The sequence below is a fragment of the Haliotis cracherodii genome, unplaced genomic scaffold (assembly GCF_022045235.1).
Source record: "Haliotis cracherodii isolate W230 unplaced genomic scaffold, xgHalCrac1.p SCAF_9, whole genome shotgun sequence".
NCBI classification, from domain to species: Eukaryota; Metazoa; Mollusca; class Gastropoda; order Lepetellida; family Haliotidae; genus Haliotis; species Haliotis cracherodii.
In genome coordinates this window covers 44,614,781-44,641,148 of record NW_027266343.1, presented here as the reverse complement: position 1 = coordinate 44,641,148, position 26,368 = coordinate 44,614,781, and the positions used below count along the sequence as shown (strand labels likewise).

The 26,368-nt window shown below is 39.1% G+C and overlaps 2 protein-coding genes across 2 annotated transcripts in view; one reads left to right on the top strand and one right to left on the bottom strand.

Moving 5' to 3' along the window:
* LOC139452075 (protein mono-ADP-ribosyltransferase PARP14-like) overlaps positions 1–9,232 on the top strand; it is a 34,640-nt gene extending 25,408 nt beyond the window's left edge. Inside the window, exons 15-26 of the mRNA XM_071233387.1 lie at positions 543–764; positions 978–1,065; positions 1,323–1,454; positions 1,999–2,064; positions 3,710–3,889; positions 4,726–4,929; positions 5,042–5,268; positions 5,685–5,765; positions 5,931–6,255; positions 7,246–7,385; positions 7,825–7,999; positions 8,820–9,232. Coding sequence (XP_071089488.1) covers positions 543–764; positions 978–1,065; positions 1,323–1,454; positions 1,999–2,064; positions 3,710–3,889; positions 4,726–4,929; positions 5,042–5,268; positions 5,685–5,765; positions 5,931–6,255; positions 7,246–7,385; positions 7,825–7,999; positions 8,820–9,106 — 2,127 coding nt within the window. The 3' untranslated portion in view covers positions 9,107–9,232. The remainder of the gene's footprint in view (positions 1–542; positions 765–977; positions 1,066–1,322; positions 1,455–1,998; positions 2,065–3,709; positions 3,890–4,725; positions 4,930–5,041; positions 5,269–5,684; positions 5,766–5,930; positions 6,256–7,245; positions 7,386–7,824; positions 8,000–8,819) is intronic.
* A 4,635-nt stretch (positions 9,233–13,867) lies between these two features.
* LOC139452078 (gilatoxin-like) lies at positions 13,868–25,589 on the bottom strand. Its single transcript, XM_071233389.1, has 9 exons — positions 25,488–25,589; positions 23,763–23,876; positions 22,533–22,640; positions 21,317–21,436; positions 19,110–19,278; positions 17,921–18,096; positions 16,191–16,334; positions 15,224–15,360; positions 13,868–14,152 (listed from the first exon to the last, which is right to left on the bottom strand). Exons 1-9 carry the CDS (start codon positions 25,567–25,569, stop codon positions 13,964–13,966), a joined length of 1,239 nt encoding a protein of 412 aa, XP_071089490.1. The 5' UTR covers positions 25,570–25,589; the 3' UTR covers positions 13,868–13,963.
* Between the last annotated feature and the right edge of the window lie 779 nt (positions 25,590–26,368).

The window sequence follows — 26,368 nt, the reverse complement described above, 5'->3', positions numbered from 1 at the left end:
ATTCTGCATTAACACCCAGAGACTAAAAATCACTAATGAGGAGTAGAAACAACAGCCTCGGTGATATAGTTTACTGGGATGCAATAGTTTAATTAGAAATTAATTGAAAGCCAGACAGTGCAGTGCAGTATAGATACATCACGACGAGCATTAGATGAATTCGCAAATCTTTTTCTCTTGTCTGTATTATGTGTAGAACTGAGCAGTTGTAATTCACGAATGGGTTATTTCATTAGTCACATATGCACTCGCAGTTGAATTCCCAAATAGAAACTGACCAGCTCAATGAAAGAGCATTTAGAAGCATCTTATTCATTTAGCTAGATGCTTGCATTTTTTCTGAAGGTGATAGTGACAAATCGGAAGCATATATGGAAGTGCGGGCTTTCTGGAAACATAAAATGCAAACTCAAAATGTCTGGAACTTGTGGACGTTGGTCACAAATAAAAGTTTATCTTGAAAGGAAAGGAGGGAGTGATATTGTTGACAGTGACGTTGCATGTAATTCGTTACTTGTACTTGGTATCTGTGGTATCTCTAGAATCTACATCGTGCTGTTACTCTCTGCCTGGAGGAAGCTGACAAGAGCAGGCTCACGAGTCTATTATTCCCTACACTGGGAATAGGATTGTTCTTCTATGATAAAGATGTATCTGCCAGAATCATGTTCACAGCAATAGATGACTTCTGGAGAAACCACCCTGACACCACGCTTATTGATATCAAGATTGTCATATATGACAAAGACAATGATGTGGCAAAGGTAGGAGACAGTACCACGATTTGGAGTCTAATCAAGAAAATATAGCAATAATCATTGATATTTTTAAAGTTTGACTAAGAACTTTCAAATAACTAACAACAGAATTACCATACACGTATGGTTAACGAAAGGCTAATAATGTACGGCTAATAATATTGATCTATTCTATGTAGTCACACATGTAAAGAACATTGCAATGATTTCATTTCTCAGGTATTTGAAAAACAGAGTGGATCATTTTATGGCAAACCGACCTCAAGCAGGAGAGGTCGACAACTGAAAACAGACCACAAAAGCACAGGTTGGCTCGTTTTCTTATACTCTTCATGTTTCTGAAAGATATAATCCTGCTAAGTAATACTAACCTTAATTGTAATCATACTCAACCTTTCACTTTCATGATAAGAACATGCAGATCCCAGCCGCCAAGTGACTGATTTAGCTTATCATGAATAAAATGAAATGTATACTAAACAATAACATTATCCGTATGTGTATATCATAGATGTCTTCATATATAATTAGTTTATCAACACCTTCTATTAATTCATTCAACAGAAGGGCCATTTGATGTAAGTGGAGGTATTACATTTGGCAACATCCACTTCACTCTGAAGCATGGGGATCTTTTAAAAGAACACGTGGACTGTATCATAAATAGTGTGGATTCACAGTTTAATCTTAAGAAAGGTAATTCCCACTTCAAATATTTGTGACACCTGGTCAGTATCTTTTTACCAATATATACTACTCGAAACGAGTCATGACCACCAGCCATGACAAATTAAATACAGTCATATGAAAAAAAACCTGATGTTCTTTAACCTTTTTTTTGTAATATATATAAAATGTTAACGCCAGAGAATTCAGAACCAGTCTCGATTATCAGCCGAAACAGATTCCATTGGACGTAAAATGCAAAGTAGTAGTGAAAGGATCATTGAAAATCAATGATTGCACCAGGTGTTCACGAAAAGGGTAAGCATGTTCTACCCAAACTGAACCACAATTTTGTTTGCTTATTATTTGGATAGAAGAGGTTAATGTTTCAATATGGACCGTTAAAAAGACAATTATTATCGAAAAAGATAAATTGTACACAAATGGACGGTCCCTAAGTCTTGCACATAGACATAAATGAATTCTCTAAAATGGAAGTGATGTCATCAGACAAGATGACCATGTGACATTCCTGTGAAGTGAGCTATAATTTATGTAACATACCTACTTACAGGAACAATTAATCAAGTTCTCTTGCGAAAGTATCCAGCTGTAGGAACAGATAACAGAACAGAGAAAGGTGAGCTGAAACTGCTAGCAAAGGAACTGGAGAAGTTATACACATGCCTATAACTCAATTCTACTCGTGAATTATTATTTTACCAATATTGAGGATTTTAAATTTCAGCAAACGTTCCAAACGTACAGCTTCAGTGTATTTTATCATAAAATTGGGGTTCGTTTTCAGGGCATGCTCTGGAAAACCTGGTATAACATACATGACAATTTGGGGAATAGATAATTACAAGGAAATTGAATCTGTCCATTTGTTAGGCTATAAGCAGTTTTTAGGTGTTAAAGCTCCCACATACTGTCCGTGGTGAATGTGGACGATATCCTTTATATATCTCAATTTATCAACGCTTCATTTCATATTGGTGTAAGATTTTACATATGCCCGATTCCCTTTACCCTAAAGAGAGCTACAAGAGAAGCATCTAATGGTAAATGTAATTGGGTGTCTAAAATCAAGTTGCTCTTGTATAAATTTGGGTTTGGTTATGTTTGGGAAAATCAGGGTGTTGATTCACCCAAACTTGTTCATTAATGAATTTGTATCACGCCTAAAATGTATTTATGAACAGGATTGGCATTCAGCAATTTTCGGAAGCTCTAAAATGTACCATTATTCATTATTTAAAATGTCATTTTGTGTTGAACCATACATATCTGCTGTAACTATTGGTAAATTTAGATAGGCAATAGCTCGTTTTCGTTGCAGTTCGCATTCCATATATATTGAAACGGGAAGATATAACGATGTACCTAGAAACTTGAGGATTCGTAAATTATGTAATATTGGTTATGTGGAAAATGAATACCACTTTTTGTTTATATGCAAAGCCTATGATAATGTAAGACAACAATATATCCATATAAAGGTTTATGTCCACCCTTTCCTGGATAAATTTAATATGTTAATGTCTGACTGTAACCAAACTACAAATTACCACAATGTATTTGTATTATGCCTTTATCTACCGTGAGTCAATAATTAATACTGTGGACCAATATATGTACCATGGGCCGTTGGCCTAAACATGTACGAAATAAAGAAACTTGAACAAGTTATAATGTATATTATTTGCATTCAGCTTGATTGTACACCCCTGAAAATGCATGACTGACTGTATTTTTTCAAAGAAAAATTATAAGGGCTTATTTGGCGAAGGCACGAAAGTTGGAAAGAAAGTTGTGAATAAGTTGAAAATATCATGGCCGACAAAAGTGCCTTTTTGATATGACAGTCACTTTCCTTTCTCTTGGCAGTAAACGATGTATTTTGGATATGCAAAATCAGCATTAAATCAAAAACAGACATTGTGAAATGGTTCAGAGTAAACAAAAGAAGACTTGCACATGCACAAATGTTGTACACAATTCATTTGATTACAAAGGCTGTGCAGAGAAGGTTTCACATGTTAAACATCATGAAGATTGATCGGTATTGCATCATCTGCCGGACTAAACATTTTGTCCCAAATGGTTTCGACATATTCCACTGCTCACCAGAACTGAATATTTGTAAGCATGGATATTTTTAATCTACTTATGCCAGCAAACAACCATGGAAAAGATGTGTCACGTGAATATGAATCCGGGTTTTTAAAACCTTTTTTTCAATTGTTGATATGAATGTACATTCTCATTACGTTTTTCAACAGAAAGAGATCTCCAATCCAAAGGTTTAACAGTGTCTCAAGTAGCAGGAGCTACATTCAACACTGTTGTCCATTTTGAGGAATTACACTTCAAGCAGGACGTTAAAGCCATACTGAAAGCTTGCATCAAACAGGCAGATAAAATGCACTGTTCATCTGTGGCCCTTCCAGCTCTTGGACAAGGTAAGCATTGTGTTGTGGCAAGGTAAAGATTGCATAAGTTAAATAAAGGGGGCACTAGTGGCCCAGTCGTCAAGGATGCCGCAATTCGCCGTTCAGACTAGCATCCCTCAGAGTTAACAGAAACCTGTGATCGTGGGTTCGAACCGAGATTCGCCTTAATTATGTTTCTTGGTTTGTCAGCATTCTGCCTGTGCTTTTTTTGTTTCACAAAAGTGATCAACCTCAAAGATGGGCATCATTTCGAGATTACCGCTCAAGCTGACACACTTTGATGTAATTGAAACACTGTTCAAAGTGTTAAACCAAACTTAGTCTTACTTACTGTAGAACATTTTGTCTTGTTTCAGGCAATTATTATTTAAGATAGGCTAAATAGATTGGAAATATTTATAAAAAAAATACTCAAGTGTAAGAAGTCAAGATGTTATGGACTTGGATTGGCCCTCGCCTTTGTTTTTAATCTGTAGCTCAAATGTAATTTCTTTATTGCAATATAAAAAGTATAAAATACATATTAAAATGGTTTACATTCTCTTTTCATTATGTCCGTATAGATTTCTTCTCCACAACACTGAAAATATGACATATCTGAAGCTGTAGCCACTTATTAATAGTGGCTGTAATGCAAGAGTAAAGTTATGCAAATTTAAGTTGCCCTCGATTGATTTGAACTTTGAAAAAACACTGAAAAGTTTGTTGCACGGAAAACTTTTGGACTCTCCAATCCCCTAACATTTTATCCAACCGTGTACTTTTCCAATGCTCTTGCACAGAATCAATATTATGCGTGTGTACACAAAGTGAACTATTTTTAACAAGTATAACACTTTACGTAGGTCCTTTCGGGGGAGTTCCGGAACATCTACTGATGGACTATCTTTATGATGAATTGCAAGACTTGTCTAACTTGAAGAATGTCACAGAAGTGCGACTCGTCCTTTACGAACCAGACAGGTATAATCGATTCAACGACCTTCTGGCATCTCTACTGAACAGACGAGGAATAGCAAAGAAGCCTTTCTTTGGTGTCAAGAATAAAGGTACGGGTAATGGGTATGGGTAATGTTTTGAACGTATTAACCAAAATATTGGCTATAATGTGTGTTTTCTTAAATTGTTCAACATGACCTTGAACCACATGTTGTCGTGTAGGCCACGGAGGTGCAAGGCCAAAAACGCAACCTGGAAACCGTCAAATTGAGTCACGGCGCCAACATGTCGCCGAACACCTTCCTGCTGATGGGGTAGAAGTGAAATTCATCTCTGATAGCAAAACATGTATACAATCTGCAAAGCAGAAATTGGAGAATGCTTGTAGCAAAGAGTTCGATGACCAACCTGTTGAACACGACACAATACGTACCTTGGATGAAGAAAAGGTAATTTTCTTTGCCCATATATTGAATTCTGTGTCTCTCTTTTTCTAGTTCAAAAAGGTCCATTTTCTGATTACATTCCTGAAGTAGAAACAAGTTTTAAGACGGCCTTTCGTCTTATTATTTCAAATTATGTATTGAGGATGCATGTAATCGTATTAAACGTTGTGACACACCCGAGCTCCACGGAAGGATATCTCCCTCAACTCAACTACTTCACGTGTTTCATCAAAACTTTGGTTCATTTATTTTACAAATCGTTTTTTAAAGATTTCTTTATTGAAACCCATTGTATGTATTCAATTATATTTTCTAAAGAACACAATAAGTCCTCATGATGCCTTATTTAATAGGATGTAATGTTCACGAACAGATTCAGTTATTAGAGCTGATTACGGACCATGTTGTATCTTATGCAGATCTTGAGACTACAGAGCATCGCAAGGCAGCGTGGAGTTTCCATAGACATCAACACACGTTTAGGTAGAATTAGATTACAGGTGAGCTATTATAACCTATACTCATATGTTTGCCTTGGCATCTTCTTAAACACAATGTTTTCCATCAAAGCAGTTTTGAAGTAATTGCAGTAACAAAGTTAATATGAATTATCACTGAATGTCGGGGATGTTATATAAGCCTTGCTTGAATGTTTCCTATTCCAGGGTTTAAAGGAAGACGTAGCTGCCATGAGCAAATCTGTATACGAACTGTGTCTGGAACAAAAGGATGAAGAGCATGCAGAAGCAGTTGGAGCCTGTGTGCAGTGGTACTACATGGACGTCCTGAATAATGGGGACGAGGAGCTGGTGGCATATGACCAGAATACAAACAAACTCATTGAGAAAACATTTAGAGGCATTGAAGAAACCCATGAACTTGAAGATACTGAAGGGGTAAAATACATTATAGACTTTAAGGACATGGTTGAATACAGAGAAGATGATAAAAGTACCAAGGTCATCGTTGTCAGGAAGGACCTCATCCAAGGTATGTGTTAACACACCATACTGTACATGTAACCAACATGTTATCTGATTAGTGTTAACGTTTCAGATTCCTGTAGTGTATAAGGCAAAACAGCATTCAGTTATATGAATGGCTCACTGGAAAACACAAAAACTAATAAGTCTAAGTTAATCTCTCATAAACCAGTCCATTGTCAAAGAAAATGTGTGCAGCACTGCCAAATAATGTGAAAACATGCTAGTGTCAAGGCATAATAAAATTCGACCTCGGCAACAAAATCCAGAGTATTCGATTTTGCTTATACTTCTGCCTTTGTAACCTTTCAGACATATAAAATGAGTTTTGTCCATTTACAAAGGTAGCAGCTGCAATTTATCCCCACATATTATCATGTAGAACTCACCTTTGATACATTTAATTCACCATACCTCGAAAGAATATCTCATAAATAATGTCCATTTATTTGACAAAAATACCAATGTAAATATATGGCTGTTTGTAAATCTGTAATGGAAAGGCACAAGACGTGTAAAACGATATAAATGGATAACTAGAAAACAGAAAACTAAATAAACTAAGTTAATCTCCCGTAAAACAGTCCATTGTCAAAAATAATATGTGCAACACTGCTAAATGTTGTGAAAACATGCTAGTGTCAAGGCATAATAAAACTGACAACAAATTCCACAGTTTTCGATCTTATTTATAATTCTTCTGCCTATGTGACCTTTCAGAAATATATAATGAGTTATGTGCAATTTGTAAATTTGCCTATTTACAAAGGTAGCAGGTGAATATTATCCCCAAATATCATTATGTAGAACAATCCTTTAATACACTAAGTTCAATCTGCCTGTAAAGAATCTCTCAGACAAAATGTCGATATATTTGAATTTATTTTTACCAATGTAAACATATGGCTGTTTGTAAGTACATGTGCGCACGATGTGTACCAAGTATGATAACGAACTACCCCGCGTATATTAAGTGTCACGTGTTTTCTGTGGTTAGCTGCGGAGTTCGATCCTCCACACCACTGGGAGCCGATGGGTGCTAGTGAGAATCTGGAGGTCAGCAGAATGAGTCCAGATAATGCGGAATACCGAAATGTAGCTGGGTCATTTTCAAGTGCAAACAGAACGATAATCAAAGTGAGTAATTTACCACGTTATGTAATATTCCAGCATTATCGTGGCGGGGTCACAAGAAACGGGCTTCACATATTGTACCCATGTCGGTATTCGAACCCGGGCCTTTGGGGTGACGAGCGAACGCTTTAACCACAAGGCTACCGCACCGTCCCAATTGAATTGTGCAGAACTCGGGCAAGAGTACCTCTTTCAGAGTATTTCATGAATTGAATACTAGCGGTTAGATATTTGGATTTTGGATTTTTGGGTTTCTGCTTCTCTTAAACCTGAGCATATAGTCTTTGACTGGCTAGTAAACAGTTGCAGTGTCTCAATCCATTTATTTACTTAAGCTTCAAATGGTGCATTTAACGCTTGAAGTCTATTCACGTACGCTTAAGAAAGTATTATTTCTTACTGTGATATTGCATTCCCATGTATTTTTATGCTTTGCTGTCAGATCGAGCGTGTCCAGAACAAGTCCCTGTATAAACAGTACATGGCCAAGAAGGAAGAGTTCAGAGGGAGACATTCCACGATAAAGCAGGAGAGACAACTGTGGCACGGAACAGCTACCGATGCCATACCCTCCATCAACAGCTATGGCTTCAACAGGAGCTACTGTGGCAAAAATGGTAAAGGGATTTTATCGTTTATGCGTTATTAGTTGGATTATTTAGTGGACATAACCAAGCCACAATAAAGTGATTTTGACATATCGACCATTAAATATTTAAAATTTGATATCTCAATAAAGTAACTTTCAATGTATCACACCCTATCCATGAAAACAAACTACCCATTTATGTTCTGTACATAACCCATTCTGCTTTGTAGAGGAGCAACTGTAATTTGCAGTTCATCCCAATTATTAAAGTTTGTTTTATTCTGGTGCTTGATGCGTAATATCGATGAAATATCTTTTTACCAGTCCCATTGCTACTTGTGCCATATTGTATGGTTGGTATGATGCAAGGGGTTATAGTACTTGAGATTACAGTCGTAACTTATTTTTCAAACTTTTCCTTGGCTTGGTTTAGTATCTTCAGTGGCTTCATGATATCCAGTTAAAGTAAGGCAGTGTTTTATAACATGTAAGAAGAACCAGACCTGCCAGTTTGTCTACACAATATGTCTTAATGGTACATCTATTGTTTGATGATGTCCGGCTGGGCACCATTAAGACATATAATGTCATAAAGGCCTGGAAATCTTTCCAAATTGCCTTTAACGTTTTCTATGGTACTTCAATCCACTTTACGTTCAATGAAAGAATCCTATAATAAGTGAGTGAGGGAGTATGGTTTTACGCCGCTTTTAGAAATATATCACGGCGGGGTCCTATAATAAGGATGATGCTGTTGATTTCGAAAATATATGCTGGTAATCACAAGTTATAAATTATAGTAATGGTCTGCAGACATGCATGAAGTTAGTTATAAATATATTTTTCAGCGGTTGTCTACGGCAACGGTGTCTACTTTGCCGTCGACGTCAACTACTCAACGCAAGACAAATACTCTCGTCCTGACCCTGCTGGCAACAAGTACATTTACCTTGTCGATGTTTTGACTGGGGAGTACACTTTGGGCATGCCTGGGATGAGGGTTCCTCCTCCGGTAGATCCGGCCACTCCGGCAGTTCTCTATGATTCTGTTGTGGAAAACATCGACACGCCAGGAATGTTTGTCATCTTTAATGACACACAGGCATATCCAAAGTACCTAATTACATATAAATGAAAACGGTACAGACATGTAGCAAGCATTCTCATTCTCATGGAGTGAATTTGATCAGACGCATTCAATTCAATTTCAAAGCCAGATTCAGATATTTATAAAACAACACGACTATATGCTAGTATTTATATTACGCAAGAACAAAAGTAGCTCAAGATGAGACCGATATTAGTTTCTGATTTTAATTGTTTCATGTATTGTGTAATATTTAATGATTTGTATAATATATATATTATGTTTATATATACACGGTTACTCTGTAATATGGAAATAAAATGTATGCATGACTTCACAGTTCAAGTTCAGTGACCGAATGCTACCGTGCAATTCTCTTACTACTCATCAACTTACGAAATTTAGCAAATGCTGCGATCGTCAATATCGAAACACGTGAAGAATAAATTGATTCAGTATTGTATACTTGGCTAGAGAGACAGAAAACGTATCGAGTGAGCTGACCTGAAACTCAAATTTACTATTATTTACTGATGCGATAAACAACCGTTTACTGAGATACTCATAGCCCGTATTGCGTTCCCTCTCCCCCTTCCCAGAATCACAGCAGTGATAGTGTGATAATGACATGTGATTTGCATGTGCATGTGATTATTTGTCACGGGCATTGTCGACAGTCTTAATGCTTTCTCTTATGTTCTCTACTGTTTTCATGTCAGTTTGTCTGTGTAGGTAAGATGTTGAAGGTTCACTTTACTGCAATCGACAAGTGGTTGGGTTTCTGACAGGATATCAATGTTTGTTTTGGAATATGTAAAATGTATTTTTAGTGTATTGGCAATGTATGTGGTTAATATTTGCGTGTATCGTTGTATACTTCCACTTGTTGTGAATATTATTTTAAGAACAAGAGCCCCTGGCGAAACTTTCATGGTAGTATTGTGCATATTTTATGAGGTACATACCTCAGCAATTCTTTTTGTACGTCAGAACTTTTGCACATTTTTGCAACGAATGATGGCACCTTTAGAAGTTTCAGTTCGATTTTCAAAATGGCCACTTCGGCAGATATATTGAAAACAACACGCTTCTTTAAAAATGCACTTAAACATGCACGTTCCTGTTAATGAAGATGCCCTATTTTGTTCAAATCATTTTGAGTTTATCGTTAGTTTTATGAAATGCAAGAACTGTTAACAATAAGAAAATACAAAATATTAATATAAATCACGGCATAGAATGATAATTAAGTATAAGTATAATATTCCGTTAATTTCAGATTTCAGATTTCATAATACATGCTTGTTAACGGTCAATATTACTACATAAGATAATTATGCTTTCAAAGTTCTGAGGTTACATTTTTTCAACATTTGTTTTATCACCAAACTTGTATTGGTCTAGCTTAGTCAGTGGTGAAGGTCACGGAGAAGAAGGCGATTTAGTTGCTTTCCTTTTTGTATTTAATGGAACCTTTTTACTTTCTAACTTCTTTTCTGGTACACAGCTTAGGAAATATTTTGATATTTAATGTTGATGCTTGTAGCCATTATGGGGGTTAAACTGAAAGAGTATATGTAAAAAAAAGTTAAATGACACCAGAAAAAACATATCTACTCAGAGGGCATATACATGTTGGTTTCAGCGTTGTTTCAGATTTCATTTTTAATATATGTCATTTTATTGTTCATATAGTTGACTGCATACAGTCGCCCAACGGTAAATATGGCATTATAAGCATGGAGTGAGTGAGTGAGTGAGTTGGGTTTATCGCTGCTTTTAACAGTATTCCAGTTATATCGCGGCGTGTCAGCTTAATGTGGGAAGAAAGCCCCAAGCCCCAAAGAGCACGGCTATGGTGCTGACAAACCTAGAAACATAATCGGGGCGAACCGGGATTCGAACCCACAATCATAGGTTTCTGGGGTGCCCAAGGGACGCAACTCTGCACAGGGAATCGCGGCGCCCTAGACGACTGGGCCACCCGTGCCCCCTATAAAAATGGAAGTTAAAACCATTATTATATATAGAATTGGAGAATGCCAATATATTTAGTGTTGTTGAAAAGGATATTAGTAACATAAGACTAATTTGTTTGTAATTTTAAGTAAGTGAATGATTCTCTGCGTGAGACTTGAATGTGAAAACAACTGAGATAAATGCAATCGGTCTGTTTATTTATAAGAGGGAATTATCTCCAAAAGCTTTACTACAAAATATTGGAATTGGAACGTTTGTTCTGAAAAGCATTTGGCATTGGCATTGGCAGTTTTGCACTGCGGACCAGTATAACCATGTAGAACTGTATTACGTTCATTGTTGCAACATGGCTGAAATTTCTATTCTTGTTTCATAATTGTTAGTTCTCTGTATCCAGGTGAGCAACTGTGCCGTAGAACTATTATTTCCATTTTTTGAAATTCTAAAATACATTTTTTGCAATTCGTCTTCCGTTGGTATTTCGGGATCTAATCGAGATACGACATATAACATCAAATATCGTGTCAGCTAAAGTATCATTAATATTTCAAACGTTCCTGAAACCTTTGTTCCGATTCCAGGATAGGGCTGAGGTTTGGTCTTATTTCGTAAATTCTAGTGTGGATTTCAGTGAGAACATAACGGCAATCAAGGATTTGTTTTTGTATTTCTTCTTTTGCACATATTACCCGGTAACCATTAAAAGCGCGCAAAGAATTTTAATAATCACATGCTTAAGGACACATTTCTGACTCTTCTAATGTATAGGTTGTGGTTTTGACAAAAAAGATTTTCTTCTTTACCTTTATGAATTCCTTATACTTTTACATTTATTCTTGTAATAATTGGAAGGATATTTGTGGACCAAAGTATTCAACCAAATGAAGTTGTTTAGCCTCTACGGGCTCCACATTGCTATTTATATCAATGACTCATTTTAGCTTATAAAATATTTCAAATATTTTGTCTTAGTTCATGAAATATGGATAAACGGTAATGTAACTTTATTAAGATATAGAAGAATAAAACCATTATTTTGTAACCGTCTGTACACGGTAGTTTTCATTGTATGTGTATGATAATGTCCAGAAGCACAGGGTGTGCTGGTGACAATACGGTGACGTCATTACACATGGCGCCAATCATGGTGTCTCTGTGATGTGTACAAAGTGTGTATGTGAATTCATTATTACACGTTGAAATCGTTCATCTTCGTTTATACTGAACTGTGGTGAAACTCATATATAGCTTCTTCAAGAATTGTAATATCTTTCGATTGTTCGATCCCCTGGTCGAGTTATACAAACAGATGTTAAAAGGTGGTACTTGTTGTTACCCTACATGGCGTTCGGCATTTAGGTTCTGAAACAAGGTTTGGTCGGCTCGGAGTCGGTATACTGTGTCTGAGTGGGATGTATTGAGTTGCAGCAGTATCACTCGGGTTTTATGTCCCAGGTTTTGTACAACTCCCCTCCAATTGCAATTGGTATAATACCTTACGCGGGACGCAATAAAACATATATCCCCAACTGGATACTGCTGCACCGACTTTGTCTTGCATGTTGAAAATTGATAAACAGCTGTTGGGATGGGCTGAGGTAAATGTGTGTTGTTTCATGTAACTTACGTTGACTCGTAGACAATGTGCAACGTTTGACGTCGTAGCGGGCGGTATAAGGGATTAGTTCTCCGGGTCAGAAATCCACGTGCAGCCTGTTTTCTTCGTGGCGGAATATAAGGGATTTAATCTCCCGCTCTCCCGTTCCGGCGGGAAATGTAATATTTCATCAAGATCACGCTAACCTATCAGATCTCAACATTCTGACATGATGGTAACACGTTAAACTGCGGTATCTCAGTGGGCTATCACTGTAAAACCGGCATTAGGTCTGGTTACACACACACACACACACACACACACACACACAAACACACACACACACACACACACACACACACACACACACACACACACACACACACACACACACACACGCGCGCGCGCGGCAGATGTGCATGCACCTCGCTATAAAAGTCCAATAATCTTGACATTAAACACCATTTCACCTCACCTCTATAGTAGCGGGTCTTCGGCGAGACGAAAGAACGCTTTAACCACAAGGCTACCGGGCCGCCCCTCCTTTCAGAGAGTAAAATGAATGTTGTATGTTACCGAAGATATATTGTGTTCCGAACACAACACCATGGTGATGTTTCGAAGTGCCAATAGTACTGTATTATTCGACCTAATTTGGATGTCTAGTGTTACCTGGACTAGACTAGATCAATGGTGTGACTGTGATGTGTTTTGCAAATATTATTATATTACTCTCATATATATGAGTCTCATCCTAATTATACACACTGCATTGATCATAGTTCATTAAGCACCGCGCTTTCATTTGCTTTACATTAAGTTAAATATTCTGGCACTTTGAACATATATCATGCTGTCATTCGCACTCAGTCCGACCATATACTAGTGAATTGATATTGAGACCTTTAAACAGCATCACCAACATGAACAGACCTAATTCCATCAATACACTCAAAATCCGCTGACACCAGATTTGGGGTAGTGGAAAGTATAGCGCATTCCCCCACTTTCTTGTTTTCTTTATCGATCAAGAAATATTTAAGCAAGACACAAAGACCCCCTTTTAATATAACTCGGGTTTTGAAGTGTACTGATGTCCGTGACTTTGGACTAGGAACAATATGCCTATTTCTAGTCTTCGACAACCCCTACCAAACAACCCCAGTTCCATTTAAGTAAAATTCCATCCTGGGAAACCAGTAGCTATCTTAAATTGGTAACATAAACAACAATTATTATTTGAATCATACAAAGTTTATTCATATCTCCATGAAGGAGTGTTTACATTCCGTTAACCACATGTATGTGCAGATCCTAGTCTGAATGACTTATTTGCCGCCAGGTGGGTCGATCACCGATTTCACCCAACCCCAGACAAAACTCATGTCTGTGAAGACGAAATGCCTCAGCGAACAGCCAAACGGACTTGAGGCATCGGGAAAGTGTGGCACGATGCCCTCCGCTGACCACGCCCCTGTTTCCGGGTGCTGACACAGAAGGGCGCCGCCATTGTCACCCTGTCAAGGAAATGTTGTGAAATGTGATTGGCATTCAAACTGCAAAAAAAACAGTATGCTATTGTTGTAGGGAACAACTTTGAGTTACAGTGACGTGCACGTGGATCGTATGATTGTGAATAACTGACATCATGAACTGGATCAGTCAGGTCGTGGAATCGGGTACACGTGTATTCCTGCTGCCCTTTGAACGTACCCCAAGAGTGAGTGAGTGCGTTAAGTTCGACGCCGCTTAATTGACTCTGCTTTATAGAGATTTCTATTAGATATGGAAAGGGTTTTGTGGCTTTATTCTTATCACGGAGTATCAGCTTGACGTTGAATGAAAACCTGAAGTACCAATTATACAGTTCTTTGACGTTTATCACTTTGCGGGAACTCACGAAAACGGGCATGGTGCTGACAAATCTAGAAACACAATCAGTGCTAATTGGGATTCGAACCCACGACCACAGTCCCAGACGCGGTTAGGGACGAACATGTACAGCAAATTGCGGTACCTTAGACGACTGACACACACGTCCCTCGAATTTCATTTACTTCTTGGATATTAATGTGGGTCATTATTTATTTATTTACATTGTAAAGTTGACAAGAAAGGTGCCTCTTTCGTCATGCAATATATTGATCTTAGATCTCAAATGTTTATAATTAATCACGATGGACATACTCAGCATCGATTGTTAAATTTGACCAACTGATGCCACAGGAACCTGTACACCGTTAATTGTTGTTTAAGCTGGAATAAGTTGCTTGATGAGTTGGTTGTTGTTTAACGCCGCTTTCAGCAATTATTCCAGCTGTATGACGGCATCTTGTAAATAATCGAGCTTGGACCACACAATCAAGTGATTGATAATGTGAGCAAAGATCCACGCCGTCGGGATACGATGACACGCAAATCAACCCAGTCACCGAGCTTGACCACCCGATCCTCTTGGTGGCCTTCACGACCAGCATGTTGGGGACCTATCCTAACACGGAATCCCCGCGGTATGACCAGCATGTGTTGCTGGGGACCTATTCTAACCCGGAATCCCTGCGGAAGTCGAAATTAGTATAGATTCTTACAAAACATATTCCGGAGTCCGCCTGCAGGGACAGGCCACAGTGAGTTGATGTTGGCTGGGTTCTGTTCCGCATGTACTCGCAGACAGGATCCGGAAGTACTTTAACAGTGAGATGTGCACGCGTTCCACTTTTGACAACTGAAACAAAAGTCAAACATATTGAATCCCTACACAATATAACGCAACGCGAGATATGTCTCCAAAGGCAGTGTTAAGACAAACTGGAGTGTGTTTTTGTAGCTATTCTAAGGTTTGCGGCTGCATGAACTGTCGCATATATAATTGTGCACCTAATCTTGGCACATTGGTAACACTTCGTAGCCTTACAGCTAAGGTCTGAGAACAAATCAGCAGTGAATCAACTCTGTCGGCATATGTACAGATAATGTAAACCTTTCTTGCAGTTCACTTTTGTTACTTATAGTTGACTTTGAAGTACTTATATGGTCGAATCTATATCAGCATATCATCCTATCATGATGTTGATCAAACATGTATTTCTGTTAATAGAAACGGGACGGTCGGATAGTGGTTAAAGCGTTCGCTCGTCACGCCGAAGACCCGGGTTCGATTCACGACATGGGTACAATGTGTGAAGCCCATTTCCCGCCGTGATATTGCTGGAAAAAAAAGCGGCGTAAAACCATACTCACTCTCTCACTATCATTTTATGAACAAAAGCATATGCGCTTTAAATAATACACAAACAAACCATTCATTCAGATATTCAGATTAAAGATAACCGATAGTGGATCAGTAGTTTTCAATAAGCAACTGGCTGAAATTCCACACACACCCGAACCTCTCTCTCTCTCTCTCTCTCTCTCTCTCTCTCTCTCTCTCTCTCTCTCTCTCTCTCTCTCTCACACACACACACACACACACACAAGCACACACAGACAAACAAAACATCATGAAATACAAAGGTTGAGCCCTTTGACTAAAATAAAGTAATCAAACACCTTTACCAGGAGATATCGTCGAAAACCCGGCTACAATGCACTTTTGTTCTTCATAGCATGTCCCGTATATTCTGGTGGGCTGGCAGGCTCGCTTGATGGCGAATGTAGTAGGAACAGACCAGCTTAGTCTGGCCAGGGCAATGTTGTAATCTGCACATAGAGAATAATGATACTATTTCTGTATTACATGTATGCTGACTGTCCTAATCCTATGATGTACTATCTTGACCCTTACACGATCGGCTATTTCCGGAGAATATTGGCCTCGGAGGTGACTCGTAACCATTTTTAGCCGAGACTACATTTGACCACATGACCGTCACGTGATGTAAACATCCCAGCGTTCAGATGACAGTAATGAATGGCTTGTCAGAGGTAATGAAGAAACTGCATCTTATGTGGCAAAAACGGCCGTTTAAAATGTTATGTGACTCACCTTACATTTACAATAGAGTTTGTAGTCATTTACGCAAATCAGTATACCCCGTCAGGCACAGAACGAACGTTAACGCGCAAAAAAATGTGTATCCTAGATCATGTTAAGGCGGAAGCCTGTTTACTGTTGGGCAGAAGTTGCCCTATTTCCAGCACTCACGTCCGAGTCGTCTTTGCGATTACGGGGTGAAGTTGGCCGAAAGATTGCAGGTAACGGAAAGGGGCGAGGTAGGCCGAGAGTATGGCCATAATATGCAACATGTCTACTGACAATGCTTTGATATACTCCATGTATTGTGCCTATGCCATGTTTTACTACATAAATTCTGATAATGCCATGATATACTTGCTGTACCATGCAATACTCGCTATACTATGTTATACTACATGTACATGTATTGTGCCCATGCTATGTTATACTACATATATTCTGATTATGCCATGATATACTGACTTACTATGCTATACTCACTATGCTAGTTATACTTCATTACTATGTCATGCTACACTGCATATATTCTGAATATACCATGCTATACTGACTATGGTCTGCTCTACTCACTGTGCTATGCTATACTGACTATGCTATGCTATACTGACTATGCTGTGCTATACTGACTGCTATGCTATACCACATGTATTCTGACTGTTATGTTAAAATACATGTATTCTGACTCTTCCATGCTTGACTAACTCTACTGTGCAATATTGACTATGCTAAATTACATGTATACTGCCTATGCAATGCAAAAGTACATGTAATCTTGCTATGTTATGCTGAACTACGTGTATTCTGATTATACTATGTTATGCTACATGTATTCTGACTGTGCTGTGCTATACTACATGTATTCTGACTATGCCGTGATATATTGACTATGTCATGCTATGCTGGCACCTCATGCTAATTTGATTTCGCTATGCTATGCGGACTATATCATACTTATGATGCTATGCTATATCACACTATGCTTTACACTATCACACTATCTTCTACCAGATGACGTAGTACTGAACTCTACAAAAATGATGGTAATGTACTGTTCAATATATCATTCTGAAAGTGGAATGAGAATACATTATCCCTAGTGTGTGCGCATGTAGGTTACAGGAGCAAGACACACTGAATAGTTGTCATTTCAAGGACATCAGGGTCAGAGTGTTCTAACCTATTTAAACCATGGATAATAGTCGCTCTGGCTTTTGGCGACTCGGGTTATAAATTCATCTCGCCAATTCGCTTCTCCGTCACCAGCTAAAAGTGCCGACGACTGTGGAAATGTGAGTAAATACAAACTCACCCAGAATCCGATCAGGATCATTTTTCAACACTTGCTGTAACTCATCTCCTGTTTTGAAGGGGACGCCAGGATGAAAACGAATTTCTTCGATTGTCCTTGTTCTTTCTTGCCATTCGTTTTGGAGACGATTGAAACTTCCAGCTTCTACTGTGCAACCCCATCTGGTTCCGGTACACCTGACGATGGTAGGAAATGCGTTCTTTGTCAGAGAAAACAACTGTCCAATCAGACATGAAGAAGAGGATTAAGACTTGGCGTCTCCAAGTCAACCTGTTGTTTGTTGTTTAACGCCGCACTCAGCAATATTCCAGCTGTATGACGGCGGTCATAAATAATCCAGTCTGGACAAGACAACCCAGTAATTGACATCATGAGCATCGATCTAAGCAATTGGGATACGACGACATGCATCACCGTCTGTTCACCGATCCCAATGTTCGCCTCTTACGTAAAGCATAGTCGCCTTTTACAGCAAGCATAGGTTGCTGAAGACCTCTTCTTACCCGGAACTTCGCGGGTTCCAGGTTACTGGAAAATGTTTCACAGATCAAGCGATATAACCACAAATTTACACCATTTTTGAAATCAGTACACCTGAAGTTGAGCATTTAAACACTGTACGTTCACTACTCAAGAACCAAGAGCATGCATGCATCCTTAAACGGTGTGGGCTATAACATGTGCACTGGTTACGGCAGGGCATATCTATGGTTGTGACATCAATGGACATGTTTGTGGTGAAATATAGTCGAAACAATGTTATTCCTTTCGTATCATCTGGCTTTGTATAGAAAAAAGACTAAAAGGTTCAATCGCTGTTAAGGGCGACACCTGCTGCTTTAGCATGAACAACTGTAAAAAATATGAGTAAACAAGAACTGGTGGGCTCGGAGTCAGTATATTGTGTCTGAGTGGGGTATTCGTGTTAAACTGCGGGATGGTATCTCAGTGGGCTAGCACTATAAATCGGCATTTTTTCGGACATATACTTGCAGCATACACGCACGCACGCACGCACGCACAGGTTCATGCACGTCCCCTTTGTAAGTGCATTAATCTTGAACGCGACGCTAAATCCCATTTCGCCTCATATCCTAACCTCGGCGCTACCTGTCACAGACAAATATATATATCAAAGAGAAATGACGGTACATATCTCACAGAGATTCACATGAGACAGATTCCTTACAGCGTCATGCAGTAGGCATCAGTGGCAATCCAGTTGTCATCGATCAGTACACCGCTACAGAGCACCACATCACCCTGTCGGGAGCGGACAGTGACGAGCCATGGGTTAGCAGTCCCAGCTTCTGCGACCCCATTGAGAAGGCGGCTTGTGGTCTGTCTCCCACACATGGCTGTAATGAAGACATTCACTAACAGGTTTACTGTGATCAACGTGGTGATGCCAATAGAGCTATATTTGTATACAGTTTGTGTCCGTCCATGGACCACATTGATAGCTTCTAGATACATAGAACTTGAAGAAACCGATGTCACGAATGCAAAACACTTGATATCACTTTGTTACAAGCGGACGTCGTTATTCACTGTCTAGGTTATTTAACTCTGTATGCATATGTACACATACTCTATATACACATATAGAGGTATGTGCGCAAATGTCTAGTCAACCCAACTATTGAAGGGTCAACCATTAAGGGTAGAGGTGAACCGTCCTGTTCAAACTAGAAATGAACTAAACAAATCCCCATTTGTCTAAGACCTTCTGATGATCGTTTTTTTACATTATTACATAGAACAAGGATAAATAACAAGAGCTCGTAAACAATGACAAAAATTTCCACATATGTAAAACTTGCGTTCATGGTCACAAAAACGTAACACCCGAGGTACTACTACCACAACAACTACTACAACTACTACTGCTACTACTACTAATATATGCATTAATACTGCGCCAAATAGATGCTCAAAGTGCTACATTATTATTTCCTTGGACAATGGATCAGTGTGCACTCGATTTTCATTCTCAGCTCCGTTGGGAGTATACAACCCAAGCTGCCTGTGAGGCGCTGGAAGGTTAACAGCCACACTATAATATCATCCTACCGGGTACCCACTTGGTGAACAGAGGCACATTTCGGATAAAGTCACTTCCCTGAGGAGACACCACATGTGCTACATGTGCTTCAGTGAAGACATGCGCGAAGACTCAGAAACTCTCAGGAGTCATGTTGCTGAAGGCTGCTGTGTGGACACATTGCTAACAACCTCATTACTAGTAGCAGATGACAAGAGACACTTGAAACAACGCGTTGATTTCTAGGTATTTGAAATCGTGCCACAGTTTTTGGGATGGTCAACGTCAGGCAACAACAGGATTTTACGTCACTCGGAATGCTGTTGAGAGTCTGTTTTAGCGGCACAAGACCACTATGCCAGTGATCAAAGGCCAGGACCAGTTCCCGTTCTCCAAAGCGATGATAGAGCTAAGTATGTTAAAGTATTGGCGTTACGACGTCGTCTCGGCGCTACGATCGCTTTGTGGAACGAGGCCTTGGGCGTTCTAGGGTCACAACACAGAGGCAGGATGGGTACCTTTGTAGCCTTGTCCTGTGCAATGGGTTTCCCGACGTCACGTCATTTAAGGGATGAGCACTAGCACAAACGTTCGCCTTAGTATGACCACCTTTAAGAAGCGTGGTGAAACAATAGTCTTATTGTCACTCGACCCCAGTGTGACAGCAATTTGTTTGGAACAACATGTTGCAGGGTAACATTTGAACTGCGCCAACCACTGGCTTCCTATTGACTGTCTTACGTCTTATATGTAAATACAATGAACTCATTTTAAGCCAGTATATGACTATTGGTTTCGGACAATGACTATCAGTCCCACATTAAACACCGTATTCGACGTAATAAGCCCCCCCCGCTCTAATAAGCGCACACGGCGACATTTGCTAAGATATTGGCTAGTGAACAATCCCAATTAGCACCCCTTCCGATTGAGCAATGTACACAAGACTTATTTATTCGCGTATAATACGCACTCGTGTGTTATATGCACCCTTCATTATGGGCATTTAATTCTGTCGTACATTTACATTTCAGGCTGTCAGCATAAACAACGAAATTTATCTTTCAACTCTATTTTTTTCACCAATATAACATTCTAATAAGAGTACCCTATTTCTAATTATAAGAGCGCCCTGGGCGCTTATTACGTCGATACGGTAGATGATCCTTTAATAATTGTGCCGAGTATGCATCATGACGGATTCCGACAACTTAGATAAATCGTAATCTCTAAACAATACCTGTAGCTATTCTGCGATCAAGACCCCTGCCTACAGTACTGATGCTATGTTGTATCTTCTGTTTGCTATGTAATGTAACTCCCATCTATATAATAAGGAAGACTGTACGTACCATCCACCTCACAGTATGTCCCGACGAACCCTTCATTACACTGGCATCTAAAACCAGCGGGACTGGTGTCTCGAACACAAGAGCCTTGCCCAGCAACACAAGGGTTCCCTGCACCGCAAGCTTAAACGAAGACACAAATACCGGTAAATTCTTTTCGTAAGAGTGAGTGAGTGAGTTGGAATTCACGCCGCTTTGAACAGTATTCCAGTTATATCACGACGTGTCAGCTTAATGTGGGTGGAAAGCCCGAAGTGATTCAGGTCTCAGGCCCGAAGTGATTCATGTCTTTGCTGACAAACCTAGAAACATAATCGGGGCGAACCGGGATTTGGACCCACAAATAGTTTCTGGCGTGCCCAAGGGACGCAACTCTGCACCTCAAATTGCGTCGCCTTAGACGACTGGGCCACCCGTGCCTTCTCTTTGTAAGAAACCAAGGCACAAGATACATGTTATCACGTTCTCTTTCGCCCAGACCCTGTTCACTGCTACTGCAGTTCTGCTGACATTTGAATGTTTATCTTTTTTCCTCGCACGTATTCATTATAGCTGCGAACACAAGCTTCACCTTCAGACCAAACCTATTTTCGGACACTCAGCTGTGAAACATCAGGTTTGCCATTTACCATGCATATCATAGTTTTTTGTCTTTATTGAAAACAGAAACAATTAACATAACGTAAGACAGGGGTGAGTGAGTGAGTGTTGTTTGACGCCAAAGCCATCAATATGCCAGCTATGTAACAACGGCCTGTAAATAAATTAGTCTGACTACGACCCCACCAATGGTTGAAATAATGAGTATCGTATAGGGGAATGCCGTCAGGATGAAGTTTACTTTGACTAGTAGTGCACAAAAAAACGTCCCCACAATCGCAGCGGTGAACACCGACTTGGTCGTCCAAGTATCTTGAACGGCCGATATAGAATGTGTGAGAGGCCGTCAGTCATGACAGCCTGTGTGTGTCACAACACACCATGTCATAGATACATCCTCAAACAAGCGGACACTGTGTTTCAGCACTACAAGTGAAAATTATTGCTGATAAGCAAGCTGACACGCCGTGACACGACAGAAGTACAGCTCAAAGCGGCGTTAAACCTAACTCACTCACTCACTCCTATTCTCATTCTGATCACTGACTCAGTCCACAGAGAATGTTGCTGATCTAAGTTATGATCTTATTCATGTTACACATTATCTAATAAAGCTTACCGTCTACGTCGCACCTTGTCCCCGAGTAGCCAGGTGCACACGTGCACTGTTCACGTCCGTTGCTGTCAATGATGCATGATCCGTGCACACAGGTGCCGGGGACGCAAGCTGGGAGTGAATACAAATTAACATTTACTTTGAAAAGAGCCCCAGCTTTATCGCTTATATTTCATTTTTTACGTGAAAACTTTATTCGGTTTAGCAATGCTGATATGGAAGCGAGTACAAAACACAATTTAGATTAGAAATTATTATAAAAATAAAAACACAACAGTGTTTAGCAACAGTGAATATCAAAATGTTTTACTTGCTTCAACTTATTGTGACGTAGCTACGAATGCCTGTATAAGAACACAACTGAGAAAATTCTTAATATTTTTGTGTTTTCTTTTAATTCGGAGTAAAAAATATTTATTAATGTTTTGTAATAAGCTATGGTAGTTTTGAAAGCGCAAATTGAATTTGTAACTAAACGCCCAGGTAATATTGTTGACACCATTGAAACACAGTAGGTGGTTTATCTCCACACCTCCGTACTTTTCAGTGACTGAAGTGGCATGGGTTGAGAGCAATATTTTGAGTACTGGCCTACCGATTTGAAGAAAGGAGTTCTCGTATCACCGATGAACAAATTATGTCGCCGTATGTACTTAGTCTACAATTTTTACAGATAAATAGCACGGAGTGGGAGACTGAGAAACGCCAAATTACCATCTCAGTGTTCTCTCTAAAACTTGTAACACCCTCCCATAGTCGATTTATATCATGTTTCCAAAAAATGTATTACCGGGCATATTTTGAAAATTGTAGAAAAAAACAACAGACATATGTTAATTTTATCATTTGAAAGTGCCTGCCAAGTATGACTGCGCCATATCAGCTGTGTTAATCAAAGATAGATATTGTGATGTGAATCCTCTCATAAACAATCAGAATCGAGAGGTATAGGAATTAATTTGTGAGATCGCTATCATCCGTTAAAGACTTCAACTGCATGTAGCAAAGTTTATTGGAGACGCAATTCTGCAAGCTACTAGAGATATTCTAATTTCGACTTTCTGGTTTTGACGAATGCAACCTCAAATAAGTCGGTGCAAAACTCATTTGTGAAAAGCGACTCCGTGTCTACGAGCGAGTTCGGCTGAAATCATAAGAACATTAAAAGCTATAGCAACCGGATTCTACAAACGTTTGTGCTGATAGCCATCAATAACATAAAATAATACCTACCTGGAATTCCAGCGCAACACCTTTTGTCATTGTAACAGAGGAGGTCCGATCTTTGCTGTGTTCCAAATGGACACGCTTTGTTTTCATAGCAGGAGAAGAGATGTACTTCACATGCTGAGACCAACATGACAAAATGATCAGCATATACTACTTAACAATGAGGCTCGTGAAGATCCGGGATAGAATAGGTCCTCAGCAACCCGTGCTTGCCGTAAAAGGCGACTTTGCTTGTCGTAAGAGGCGACTAACGGGATCGGGTGATCAGGCTTGCTGACTTGGTTGATGTATGTCATCGATACCAATTGCAAGGAACGATGCTCATGATATCAATCACTGGATTGTCTGGTCCAGACTCGATTATTTACAGACCGCCGTCATATAGCAGGAATATTGCTGAGTGCGGCGTAAAATAACAAACTAACCAACTTAAAAATAACGGATATTTGCAACAATGAATGTAGAAGGGGCAATTGGAGAGAGACCATGCTATCGGATCCGAGGGAAACAATCTAGCACCTGCTGTATGCTATAGTTGGTTTGGGCAAACGGAAGCTATGACCAACGAATGCTGTCGCGCCACTAAAAGAAAACTAACGAACTCCATGGGCACGAATGACATGAACGACAAAAGCCTTATAGCTAACGAATAGTTGTGGCGCAAACAAACATATGGGAGCAATAACAGTTATAACAACGAAACTATCATTGTTACAATGCCACTTGCGAAAAATAAACTACCGTTAAAGAATGTTTGTTCGTTGTTTGACGCCGTACTTAACAAATACCTTATATTTGACTGTGGTCCATAAATAATCGTGTATGGGCCAGACAATCCTGTGATTGATATCACATATTTTACAGCAAGCATGGGTTGTTGAAGACATATTCTAACCCGGATCTTCACGGGTACGTCAACAAATGCCGTGGTCACGAATGACATGAGCGAAAGAAAAACATCACTGACGACAATTGGTAGAGCAAACAAACACTGGGGAGCAGTAAGCAGTTATAATACAGGTGTCAAATGGGAACTATCGTTAACACAATACCACTTACGGAAAAGGAAACTATCTTAAACGAAAGCCGTCGTCACGAACGACATGAGTGAAACAGAATTATTAAAGCTGATATCAATTGGTGGAACAAGAAAAGCACGAACAAAATAAGCAGTTATAACAGATGGCAACTGGGAACTATCATTAACACGATGCCACTTAGGGAAAAGGAAGACTGGGAAATAGTAGGCAAATATCACGTCTAGCTCAAATGGAAACAATTATTAAGGAATGCCATTTGCGCAAAACTGGACAATCTCTTACTCTTAAAGGGAAAGTAACGCTCACGAATACCATGGAAGAATAGGAAACTATCCCTAACGAGTTTTGTATCCCTTTTTGTGATGGAAATAAATGTAAACAATACGCCGTACACTTAAGATAATATGTTCTATATATAAAAGTGTTTTAAACATTGAAAATATAAATCTGTAGAATGTAAAATTAAATGTGATTGGACAATTTGCAATGCTTGTAGTGACATTCAAGGAACGTTTACGTTGATCAAACTTAAATCAATTGAATAAGTAAAACTTTAATAAACGATCTTACGATCATCACTGAACAAAAACATCACCATAAGGTATTCTAGCAATTGGGTTCTACAGATCATTAAGTTAAGAAAACCTAACAAAACATTTACAAATACAGATATACCCTGTATACTCACGCGACGGGTGGAACAAAAAAGAACTGGCAGCACTTGGCATACAGACTAGGCATACGAGGAGGCACAACTTCTGAACGTCCATGGTTGTCAACTTTCACTTGAGACATGGAACCGAAACGACCCTTATATACGTTACACAAGACTACATCCTTTGTTTGATACTTGCTGATTCACCGACATAAGTCAACAGGGGTGGGATCGTATGACACTTGAAAATGTGTATGCATTGAATGCTTTTTACTTTTATCAGAAATTAATGTTTATCTCATCGGATATTGAGATGTCACGTGGGATTAAATATGATAAATAAACGTCAACGAAGCGATAACTTGTCACTTTGAGAGCAAACAAAAGTTTGGACGTCTGAATTCTCTAGTTTATGGTTCACTTCAAGTGCAAAACTATATTGAAAGTTGTAAAAAATTTTTTTTGGAAGGATTGTGAGACGTGGTGTCATACGTTGCAATAAATATCATTATACTTGATATTTGCAGAAACCTAACTGATGGATTCAGAACATGTGTTTTAAGATTAAATCCAAGAGGAGAGGGGTATTTGTTTAACGGGAGGTGGGAGCACTGCGACCAAAAGAATCGGGTGCAAATCAGGTACAGAACGGCATATGTGTCTATCTTCATCTATTAGTATAATGTTCTCATCATCAGATTTTGTAGATGCCATAACTAGTCCCAAGTTAGTTACATTTACTTACATATTAATTTTTCGTTGAAATACATGTTGCATATCTATTTACTCTTAAAGTTTTCCCCGAATACATTCGACTGACGCATATGCCATCAATGACAAATTTAAAATATTTAACTCATTCCAGCAAAGACGCGTCGCTTACGAGAAAAAAATATGGGAATATCTGTTATATC

Bases quoted from the DNA above. Each gene is read 5' to 3' on its own strand.
- LOC139452078 (XM_071233389.1), bottom strand. From the start codon at position 25,569: ATGGACGTTCAGAAGTTGTGCCTCCTCGTATGCCTAGTCTGTATGCCA. The intron at 19,279-21,316 runs GTACGTACAGTC...TCTTCATTACAG, and splicing joins GACATACTGTGAGGTGGATG to CCATGTGTGGGAGACAGACC. The intron at 15,361-16,190 runs GTAAAGGTGTTT...CTTTTGTTTCAG, and splicing joins GTTTTCGACGATATCTCCTG to TTGTCAAAAGTGGAACGCGT.